Source organism: Vanessa cardui, chromosome 11, assembly GCF_905220365.1.
Source record: "Vanessa cardui chromosome 11, ilVanCard2.1, whole genome shotgun sequence".
Lineage (NCBI taxonomy): Eukaryota > Metazoa > Arthropoda > Insecta > Lepidoptera > Nymphalidae > Vanessa > Vanessa cardui.
In genome coordinates this window covers 11,270,059-11,280,471 of record NC_061133.1, presented here as the reverse complement: position 1 = coordinate 11,280,471, position 10,413 = coordinate 11,270,059, and the positions used below count along the sequence as shown (strand labels likewise).

Sequence of the window (10,413 nt, the reverse complement as noted above, 5' to 3'; positions counted from 1 at the left end):
TTAAATTACAATTTTGAGATATATTATCACAAAAACTAAAATCAAACTGACACAACTTATCATTAAGTGCTGGTTAATGATTTTTTTTTTAATATTATGGTTTCCATTGCAATTAAGACGGTTATTTCGACCACAATGTTCAGTCTCTATTTAGTCTTCTCCAATGCACATGAAAATGGCGAAATAATCATTGCTTTCCACAAAACAAAAAACAATTATTTGATTTACACTTGTTGGTTAACAATTACTTTTAATTTTTTTATGTGAGTAAAATAAATTAAAAAAACACATTCTTTCATAATTATTATAATTCTATAGACATACAAATTTTAATATTCCTATAAACTTTACACTATTTTTTTTAAATTGACATATATAACTAGGCTAAGCCTTCACGTTTTTTCCATTCTTCTTTAAGTTGAGCTCTTTTTTTCTTTTTATAATCTGCTTTTTTATGTTTATCTGCTTCTAATCTTTTTTTCTGTGCTGCCACACTGTCCTCACCATTGATGACTGCATCTAATTTCGAAACTAACATTTCTCGCGCCATTTTTCTGTTGTCATCTTGGGATCTACTGACATGACATTTTACAGTCAACCCTAAAAAAATTAATTATGTTATATTTTAATAAAAATGTTTAAAGGTACATATATTAAAGGAATTACACACAGAATTTTATTGCATCAACAATGCAGCATCTATATAGTCTCTTATTTAATAGTATAAAAAATATATTTTATAAAATATAAATTTTAAATCCTTATTAAACTAATCAAGTGGGATATTGAATAAGATAAATAATAATTGAGAGGCAACTTTACTATGCGACTGTTTTATTTATTTTAAAAATGGTATCAATCTCCCATACTATTAAGCTTAAAGCTAGTACTTAAAGTTCACAAGGACACAAAATCCAATTTGTCAGGATCAAGCTGTAAATCTTTTCATCTCTAGGTGGTCTATTGATGCCTTCTTATTTTGAACATTTAAGTAAGTCTTTCTAAATAGATCTCTATCATAATGGATACTTGTAATAATTCATTTAATTAAACATTCAACAATTCTGATAAAGACTTTTTAATAATGGAAAAAAATATTTTTACCTACATGTTTAATAAGCAATAATCGTTAAGAAGATAAATTACCAGAGGGTATATGTGTCAGAACAACACAGTTAGCATTTTTATTCACAGCAGAACCGCCTGGACCACTTCCTCTAACAAATTGTTCCGACAAGTCACATTCATTGATTTTTGGAACTTTAGAATAGTCTATAGTGTGCTTTGATGCTATACATATATTGAATAATGCTCTACTTCTTTGGATTAACAGGCAAGTCCCTATACTCTGCATTTTAGACAATGGAACCACGTTGAAGCAAGGCTTCTCCTTTCTGAAAAACAAAAATAAAACATACCTGCATAATCAATTATATATTATATCTTGAATGTTCTCAAAAAAGTATTACATGATAAAACAACAATGTTTTCTAATAAATAGTGATGTTTTCTAATCAATTTAAAGTAATATTTATGTACCAACTCAAATAATTTTAGAATAATTTTTTTTAACAATATGCTGACTTGTGAAACTTTAAAATACAATTTGTAGCGATGCCAATATTTATAAATCAATTACAATTATATTTTTGGCAGCAGTTTAAGGAAGCTATGTTATGCAACTGTATGATTATAATAGGAGCGTCTATCAACAAATGCAACTTATTATTACATGATAAATAATATTAAATGAAAATCTGGAAAAAACTGAACACCTGCCCATCTTGGACCACGAACTGAAACCATAACATCAAACTCAAAAATGCAGAACCGTTTGAAGTGGCTCTTAATTGTGGCAGGCCTATCTCCCGAAGTGAACTTCTAACCTTTGATGAATTAATGAATGGAAGAATAGTTACACTGAATACCTTAAGTGCGTATTGGATATCCTCGGGTTTACTTAAACTTTTATTCTGTTTAAATTCGCTTGATATCCTCTTCTTGTAGTATGTAACATCCGTAAACCGCAACGACTTGGAATACAGCATTAGATTCTTATATAATTTCAAAATTTCTGCTTTAGATGCAGACATAGTTTTATCCCAAACATAAAATGTTCACTTTGCATTAATATATAGTCGTATCAGATAAACCAAAAACATAACCTCTTAATCATAATACAATAACAATTATTCAACTTTAGATTTCAGCAGCTGTCAAAATTAATCACAGAATACAAACCGGTAAAGACTATGTTATTGTCATGTCGCCTCTACACATTATATCTACCTACTACGGGACCTACGATATGTTCTGTTAAATTAGAGGGAGGGAGATTAATGGTGACACTTTTTTTTCAATATTACATTAGCTTTTCGATGAAGTTTATTTTTGTTCGTTTCAAAATTTTATACAGCTATAATTAAAATATATTCAAATTTAGAGTGACGAAGAATAAACAACGAACAATTAAATTAGTATATGTAAAATTTGTGATGTATCATATGCAAAATTAGAAAGATTTTTAGATAAATTTTAAGTACAGATCACAAACACCCTAATTAGAAAAAATTAACATTCAATTTCGATGTGTTAGAGTGTGCGTGGAGATGGAAACTTATATAAAATATTCCAAGCAATGATAATCGTATTATTAGTAGGATTTATTATCAGTTTTATGTTTTTAAATTTCATATTCTTGAATAATAATTAACTAATATATCGTAACAAAACTTACTTAAACATTTTAATTGATAAATTTGTTATAATAATGGTAATTAAATCTATTTGTTTTCATAATATTAATAATTTTGACACCAATGATATTCTAATAAACAGATATGTTATATCCATACTATACAACAGAAAATAGTGTGCCGCGCCAGGGAACGTTTATTTTATATTTCGTAACAAGTAAAAAGGATAGCTTGATAAAAACAATAAGTAAAAGGGATAACAAGATGTTTTAATTACGCAAAACGTATTACTACATAATTATGATGTTATATAACGTGTTACTACGGAAAACGACTAAAGGCAAACGTCCCAATTAGGACGTTTTCTAGTCTTCTCTTTTTGCGCGTTAATGACATATCTGTTTACTAGAACATCATTGTTTGTTACAAAAATAAAATGCATTTTATTTTATTCATTTCAGTATTGTTATATATTTTATATTTAACTTTATAAGAAATATTAGATGCATGTTTTGATGAACTATAAAAAGAAATACAATAATCATGTATTTTTATGTAACGAATTCGTAATAGTAATTTTAAAACATGCTTTGTTATAATATTATATACCAGACAGAAGAAAGTATTTATATTTTTTATTGTGTTTAAAAAATAATACTCAAAATCGAAAGCATATTAATAGGAAATAAAAATATTCCTTTGGAAGCAACAAGGGAATTCCCTTTTCCTGACATACTTACACACTGACGAAATAGAAAGATTAGCAAGAAGAACGTTCGGAAATTTCGTGTCGTATCCTTAAAAAAAATGATAATAAGATAATATATTATGATAATATAACAATAACCTTATATTAATATTTTTATTTAATATTTCTCATTATTTTGCTCTTTTGATATAATTTACATGACAAGCTTATAATATTTTAAAGTACTGATTACTAAACGTGGCCTTACAGCAATGAAAACGTAGGTAATACGTACCGTCAACCAGTGTTTTTATTTTTAAGCAAAGAGTACATATATAAAGTATTTTTAAGTTGCAAGTGATTTTGTAAATAGTTAAATACTTCAAACAGTAGTTCCAAACTTTATAATAGTGTTTCATAGTTAAACGTATATATTTTGTAATTGTAATAAAGATTTATTTACCTAGAACAATATTTAATTTGATTCTAATTATTAATATCGGCGCTAAATTAGGTTGAAAATGCTACATTCAGATACTGTATCTCAGCCTGTGGATAACTTATTTACGAATATAAATAATATCAGCATTGACATTTTATCAGAATTACAAAAAGATGTGAATCCTTATGATATGGTCTCCTTGGTGTTCCTTTTATATGATACTCCTGATACAGCACTTCAAAGATTGATTTTATATCAAAGAGTTTCAAAAGATGTTGAGGCCAATAATATGAACTTGCTATATGACTGGGCACTTTATGCACAGTCTCGATCAACCTGGAGATACGAGTTTTTAGAAGCTCTCGCCATTTGTAGACTTTACAAAGTGATCAGAAAATTGGGCTTCAATGTGTCAAACGTGAAAAAGCATTACTTGCCAGATAACATTTATGTCACAGCCTACATAGACCCCATAAAGAAGGCTTTGTATAAAATATGTGAAAATATGACATTGGAACATTTGTCAAAGTTTAAAAGGACATTAAGTTCTTACAAAATAAATATCTCAGAGCATGATATGTGTGAAATTATCTTCTTGGAACTTATGAGTCAAAAATTTATAATATTAGGACAATATGACAAACAAACAAAGAAGTACAATGGTGACTATGACATTGAAAAACTGGCAGTAATATTTGATAACTTAAGCCATTTTGACAAATATGCATTAATTCTAAGAGAAATAAAGAACCAGATAAACAGCCAAAACAATCTGAATTCTTCAAAACAAATGAGCAGTGTGGATAATAAACTTACTTCCCGAGTAAATGACTCTCTAATCCAGAGTAAAATAACTGTTAATGATTTTAAAGAAACATTTGAGTACTTCAATCAGTTGCAATTAGAAGAGGAACCCAATTCAATCTTTAAATCAGATAGAACTAAATTAGACATAGATGCTTATCCCTTAAAGAACTTAAAACGTATAGGTGTATGTTGTATTATAAATCAAGAGAAATTTCATCCATCAAAAGATAGTATCAAGCAAAGAACATCTACAGTGTTGTCTGATCGTTTAGGATCCACATATGACCTTATTGCATTGGAAGAGACAATGACCTCATTAAATTTTGAGGTAATAAGTAAATCTAATTTGGATCAAATTGAAGTATATCAATTTATAAGAGAAGTAATTAAGAATCATATTTACCCTGAAGATAGTGTATTTATGCTTTGCATACTATCTCATGGTGTAAGGGGTCACGTGTATGCAGCTGATTCGACCAAAATAAAAATTGAAGATATACAAAATTTATTAGACTCTGATGAAGCAATTCAACTTCATGGTATACCTAAAGTCTTAATCATTCAAGCATGTCAAATTGAATCTGAACCAGACATCTATAGCAAACTAGTAGCTGACAGTCCTAGATCAGGTTTCTACTTGAAAAAGTCACACTTTCTTATATTCTGGGCAACAGCTCCCTCATATGAAGCTTTCAGAAATGAAGAAAAAGGGTCATTATTTATACAATCCTTATGTTTCCTCATTAAGAAAAGAGTCGAGCATGAGCAAATAAGTGACATCTTTACCAAAGTCACAGATTATGTTTCACATCTATGCACTTTTCTACAGCAACATCAAGTCCCTTTTATTGAAACTACATTAAGAAAAAAACTATATTTAGCTGTACCTCATTAATTTATAATTAAAATAATCTGCTTTCTCCTTACTATAAATTTACCTTTCAGTGGGAAAGCAGGTAATTTCAATTTGCAACATAATATAGATATATTTTTATATATGAATATAAATAAATCTATATGTTGCAAACAAAAATTTAAATTATAACAATATTTTGTTAAGATTCATAAAAAAGTAAGGTACAATATTTAAATTAAGGTAGTATTTTCTGTCTATTTGTAAATTTAAAGCAAACCTCTATTGGATTTATTAATTGTATATAATGTATTATAATATTTAATTAACATTGACATATTTATGCCATACTTGAAGTACTAATAAGGAATAGTCAAAGAAGAAAGAATTATTTATTGAGTTTATATTAAAGGCTTTATTATAGGCATATGTTTTATAGCCTACCCTGTAAATTAAGAGATATGAAAACATGCAATATACTCATCACAAGGAAATACATGTATTATATTCTTTAAATGTCAGTGCCAATGTGACTGTGTCTAGGGACTGATGCCATGCAGGCCTAAGGTTGATAGGAGTTGTGATGCAGTGGCTAGGCATTTCATTGAACAGCTATTAAGTTATCTGGGATATATATATATGTTTTAAAACTGGAATTATATTCATATTATTCACAAAACATACTTGTTAAAATTCTGAAATTTGGTGATCCCCTCTGTTTTAGAAAAAAAATAACTATGAATTTGTAGAATATCTGATCAGTGAGGGGTGGTATTTAATATTTATCCATATTGGTTAAGGCCCGGGCACTTAAAAAGCTTTATTGCAAATTAAAGTAGGAATTGAGTAATAAGTGCATAATTTAGGATAATTATATTTGTAGTATATTTGAAATGATTTTGTATATTTTGAAATAAAAAAATAAATTAAGCAATTCTTTCAATGTTTAATGAGATATCAGTTTTTGTAAAGTCCTTTGCAGCAACTTCAAATGCATTTCTTTCTTCATCACTTTTTAGTTTTGACCAGATATTTTCTAGATATAACCGTTGATGGTTCTGTATAAATTTAAAACTGTGCTTTAAGGTGGCACCCACATGGAGAGTTTTTAAACTAACTTCTAATTTACCTATTCTAGTAATAAAAGGTAAACTACTTGTAACAAACCTATGTGGGCCATGTCTTGATCTGATAATAGCTATCCTAGTATTTTCATTACAATATTTTGTTAGAAACCCGTTTTTAACTGCTGCTACACCAAAATCGCCGTGTAATTGCTGAATTTTTTCGAAGATTATATCATTAAATAATTTTGATTTCAAAGATAGAGCTTTATAATCTGGCACTGTTGGTGAAACTATCTCGACGGTCATGTACCTGGAAATAAAATATTAAAAATTTCCAAATGTTTGATTCAATACTTTAAATACAAAGTAATTAGATATGGTCATTTAAGAAGGATCTCGCTGTTACCTATGTTTAAAGCGTACCATATCTGCACGTTAAAGTTATAAAGATTTTAGAGAAATGTAATATGTAAACAATTTTTTATAAGCCGAAAGGCAATTAATTTAATTTTTATGGTATAACCCGTATTTAACAATGTGGATAAGTATTGTAATTGTCGTCTGTTGTGATTTTTTATTATTTTTACGTGACAGTTGACACTTGACAAGTCACAAACATAGATTATATAATATATGCAATAGGTTTGAATTTTACAATGTTTTAGTGTTGACCAACAATATCACCCACTTTTAAAAGTTATGAATATAACTAAAAGTTATGAATATAACTAAAAGTTATGAATATAACTAAAAGTTATGAATATAACTTAAAAGTTACTAATGAATATCGTCACCAAAGCCCTACAATCGCTTTTTAATACGAGGGCGTTATCTAAATAAATAGTATTTTCATTCTAAATTACACGTTTTCTTGGTAGTTTCAATGCACTTAATAACCCTATTTAGTTTAATTTCCTGTTATCATGTACAGCGAAATTATTATTACACACAATTCCTAAAATTATGTAGAATAACTTTTATCAAAGTCTTTTAGACTTCCACCTATTGGACGATGATTTTGTTTTCTTAATTTTCCTAACTTCCTAACACTTTAATTCGACCCAACGTGTATCGGAGGCTTAGCAATATTAAGGTTACTACGGTACATATCAATACAAATCAATAGTCTCTAGTTCTCTACTTTTGATTACCGCCAAATTCAAAAGAAATGCGTATGTTTTTGTTGTAGGTTTTTAAAAACAGTACTATTTATTAATTAAATCATTATGTAAAAATAAAAGCAAATCATAATATTATACGGTTCCTTTTATATATATAGCATCGTTGAACTAACGTGTGCTTACGATGAGTAGAGGTTAAATAGATAGCACTATATTTTATCTTAGCGTTATAAAGTCAAGGTCGTTATTTCATTACTCCTTTTATCTTGAAGAATATTATGTTTATAAACGATAAATATTTTACAATAAGGTACGTAACGTAGTCATTTATTTTCGAAATATTCATAAAAATAATACATCTTAAAAGCTTTCAAAATAAGCTAACTTTATCTAAATATCACGACGAGATTCTGTTTTGTTGTAACTTGTAATATATTAATTAATTGTAGAAAAATACACTGTGAAGTGAGCTAGCTGAAGATATGAATCTAAAGTATTTTATTGGTGTCGATGTTGGTTCTGGAAGTGTGCGAGCGGCATTAGTGGATAAGTCTGGCCATATAATCAAGACAGCAGTAAAAAATTTACAAACATGGAAACCAAAAGCTGACTACTATGAACAATCTTCAAACAATGTGTGGGAATGTTGCGAATATGTTATAAAGGTCGTAATAAATACTTATCTGGTTAGTTGGAATTTAAAATCCTGTATGTTTTCATAAACGATACTCATTTCATTTACAGGCTGTAGCAGAAAATATTGACCCAGAAAATGTAATAGGTATAGGATTTGATGCAACATGTTCTCTTGTAGCGTTAGATAAAAATGGGAATCCTAAAGCAGTAAGTGATTCTTGTAACAATGAACAAAATATTATAATGTGGATGGATCATCGTGCACAGTCTGAAGCTGATTTTATAAACAAAACTGGACATGGAATACTGGAATATGTTGGTGGTAAAGTTAGCTTGGAAATGGAAATGCCTAAACTTCTGTGGCTAAAGAAAAATATGCCGAATCAATGGTCTGAATATGGATTTTTCTTTGATCTTCCCGATTTCCTTACTTGGAAGGCAACTGGATCAATGAGTCGTTCACTGTGTTCATTGGTATGTAAATGGAACTATGAATGTTCAGTTGATGGAAAACGAGGTTGGAATATGGACTTTTTGCGAAAAATTGGTCTTGATGATTTAGCTGGGGAAGACTTTAAGAAAATTGGAAAGAAAGTTTTAATGCCGGGTGATTACTGTGGAGGCCTTACTAATGAAGTAGCTAGATCACTAAACCTTTTGCCAGGTACTCCAGTAGCTACATCAATTATTGATGCACATGCAGGTGGCTTGGGTATGATTGGAGCAAAAGGACAAAATATTGATGACAACATGTCAAGTCGACTAGGGTTAATTTGTGGAACATCTACATGTCATATGGCTGTTAATACTGAACCAATTATGGTCAAAGGTGTCTGGGGTCCTTACTTTAGTGCAATGGTACCTAATATGTGGTTAAATGAAGGGGGACAAAGTGCATCAGGAATGTTATTGGACTTTGTCATAGCAAGCCACCCAGCTGGAGCAAAACTTTTAAATAATTGCAGCTCAGGAGAGTAGGTATTCTTCTAAATTAAATGTAATTCTAGATCTTATGTTTATTACTAATTAGTTAAAAAAATAATTATTTTGGTCTATAAATAAAATAATTTCTAAACTAAAAATATGAAAGTAATTCTTTTTGTGTTAATAGTATATAAATGGTGTCAATATTTAATAAATACTTATTATGGTATTATATGGTATTATATGGTAATATTTATTATAAATGTTTTGTACTATTTTTAGTGCAAGAAATCATTTAAGGAAATTGCTGACACAAATGGCTAACAATCAAGGTCTTGAAGATGTAAGCTTACTGACTAAAGACTTTCATGTCTGGCCAGATTACCATGGTAATCGTTCACCATTATCTGATCCTGAAATGAAAGGCATGGTTATTGGATTAACCATCAACAATAGTGAAGAAAATTTGGCACTGTTGTATCTTGCAACTATTCAAGCTCTTTCGGTAAACTTTGACTACAAATTACATTTAATTTATTTATACAAAAAATTAAAAAAAAATTTTTTTACAGTATGGCACAAGGCATATAATAGATGCATTGTATCAGGCGGGTTATGCACCATTCAAATCCTTACCTGTATGCGGTGGAATCACGAAAGACCCTCTATTTGTTCAGATACAAGCAGATGCAGTTGGACTGCCTGTATTGAAACCACATGAAAAAGAATCTGTTTTGGTGGGAGCAGCAATTCTAGGAGCCTGTGCTTCCAGTTATTTTAACAATGTACAGGCAGCTATTCAAAGTATGGGTGGAACGGCAGATGTTGTGAAGCCAAATCTAAAAATTAAATCATACCATGATAAGAAATACCAAGTTTTCCTCAAAATGTTTCAAGATCAATTACAATACAGGAGTATCATGAATAGTTAATAAATAACTTAAAAGTTATGTATTTTTCGTTAACAGTTACAAAAAAGATTATTTTATAAATTGTTATATTTTGTATAATTTAAGTCTTAAGCTCAATAATTTAATTAATAAGCTGTAATTGGTAATTTCTTATTTCATCCAGAGGAAATTAAATAATCTGAAATTTATTTAATTTTTTTATTTTATTATTACTAAAAGATAACAGCAACGTTATTATCAGATTATTTGGTAGAGATTTTAAATAAAA

At 28.9% G+C, this 10,413-nt stretch overlaps 4 protein-coding genes across 4 annotated transcripts; 2 read left to right on the top strand and 2 right to left on the bottom strand.

Annotated features, from left to right (window-relative positions):
• Window positions 1–364: 364 nt before the first annotated feature.
• On the bottom strand, window positions 365–2,155 carry LOC124533556 (MIEF1 upstream open reading frame protein). Its single transcript, XM_047108915.1, has 3 exons — window positions 1,929–2,155; window positions 1,147–1,394; window positions 365–600 (listed from the first exon to the last, which is right to left on the bottom strand). Exons 1-2 carry the CDS (start codon window positions 2,091–2,093, stop codon window positions 1,356–1,358), a joined length of 204 nt encoding a protein of 67 aa, XP_046964871.1. The 5' UTR covers window positions 2,094–2,155; the 3' UTR covers window positions 365–600; window positions 1,147–1,355.
• Window positions 2,156–3,670: 1,515 nt separating this feature from the next.
• Window positions 3,671–6,416, top strand: LOC124533545 (caspase-8). The gene has a single exon (XM_047108903.1). The coding sequence runs from the start codon at window positions 3,906–3,908 to the stop codon at window positions 5,526–5,528; it is 1,623 nt and encodes a 540-aa protein (XP_046964859.1). The 5' UTR covers window positions 3,671–3,905; the 3' UTR covers window positions 5,529–6,416.
• On the bottom strand, window positions 6,404–7,158 carry LOC124533546 (ribonuclease P/MRP protein subunit POP5). Its single transcript, XM_047108904.1, has 2 exons — window positions 6,960–7,158; window positions 6,404–6,863 (listed from the first exon to the last, which is right to left on the bottom strand). Exons 1-2 carry the CDS (start codon window positions 6,977–6,979, stop codon window positions 6,413–6,415), a joined length of 471 nt encoding a protein of 156 aa, XP_046964860.1. The 5' UTR covers window positions 6,980–7,158; the 3' UTR covers window positions 6,404–6,412.
• Window positions 7,159–7,678: 520 nt separating this feature from the next.
• Window positions 7,679–10,333, top strand: LOC124533704 (FGGY carbohydrate kinase domain-containing protein). The gene is made up of 5 exons (XM_047109152.1): window positions 7,679–7,984; window positions 8,124–8,339; window positions 8,419–9,284; window positions 9,517–9,739; window positions 9,807–10,333. Exons 2-5 carry the CDS (start codon window positions 8,157–8,159, stop codon window positions 10,164–10,166), a joined length of 1,632 nt encoding a protein of 543 aa, XP_046965108.1. The 5' UTR covers window positions 7,679–7,984; window positions 8,124–8,156; the 3' UTR covers window positions 10,167–10,333.
• Window positions 10,334–10,413: the final 80 nt, after the last annotated feature.

What these genes read in the sequence shown, in the direction of transcription:
- LOC124533704 (XM_047109152.1), top strand. Translation starts at nt 8,157, where the DNA reads ATGAATCTAAAGTATTTTATTGGTGTCGATGTTGGTTCTGGAAGTGTG. An exon ending in AATAATTGCAGCTCAGGAGA is followed by an intron (nt 9,285 to 9,516) that starts GTAGGTATTCTT and finishes TACTATTTTTAG; the next exon opens with TGCAAGAAATCATTTAAGGA. An exon ending in CAACTATTCAAGCTCTTTCG is followed by an intron (nt 9,740 to 9,806) that starts GTAAACTTTGAC and finishes ATTTTTTTACAG; the next exon opens with TATGGCACAAGGCATATAAT.
- LOC124533556 (XM_047108915.1), bottom strand. Translation starts at nt 2,093, where the DNA reads ATGTCTGCATCTAAAGCAGAAATTTTGAAATTATATAAGAATCTAATG. An exon ending in ATATCCAATACGCACTTAAG is followed by an intron (nt 1,395 to 1,928) that starts GTATTCAGTGTA and finishes TTTGTTTTTCAG; the next exon opens with AAAGGAGAAGCCTTGCTTCA.
- LOC124533545 (XM_047108903.1), top strand. Translation starts at nt 3,906, where the DNA reads ATGCTACATTCAGATACTGTATCTCAGCCTGTGGATAACTTATTTACG.
- LOC124533546 (XM_047108904.1), bottom strand. Translation starts at nt 6,979, where the DNA reads ATGGTACGCTTTAAACATAG. An exon ending in ATGGTACGCTTTAAACATAG is followed by an intron (nt 6,864 to 6,959) that starts GTAACAGCGAGA and finishes TTTTATTTCCAG; the next exon opens with GTACATGACCGTCGAGATAG.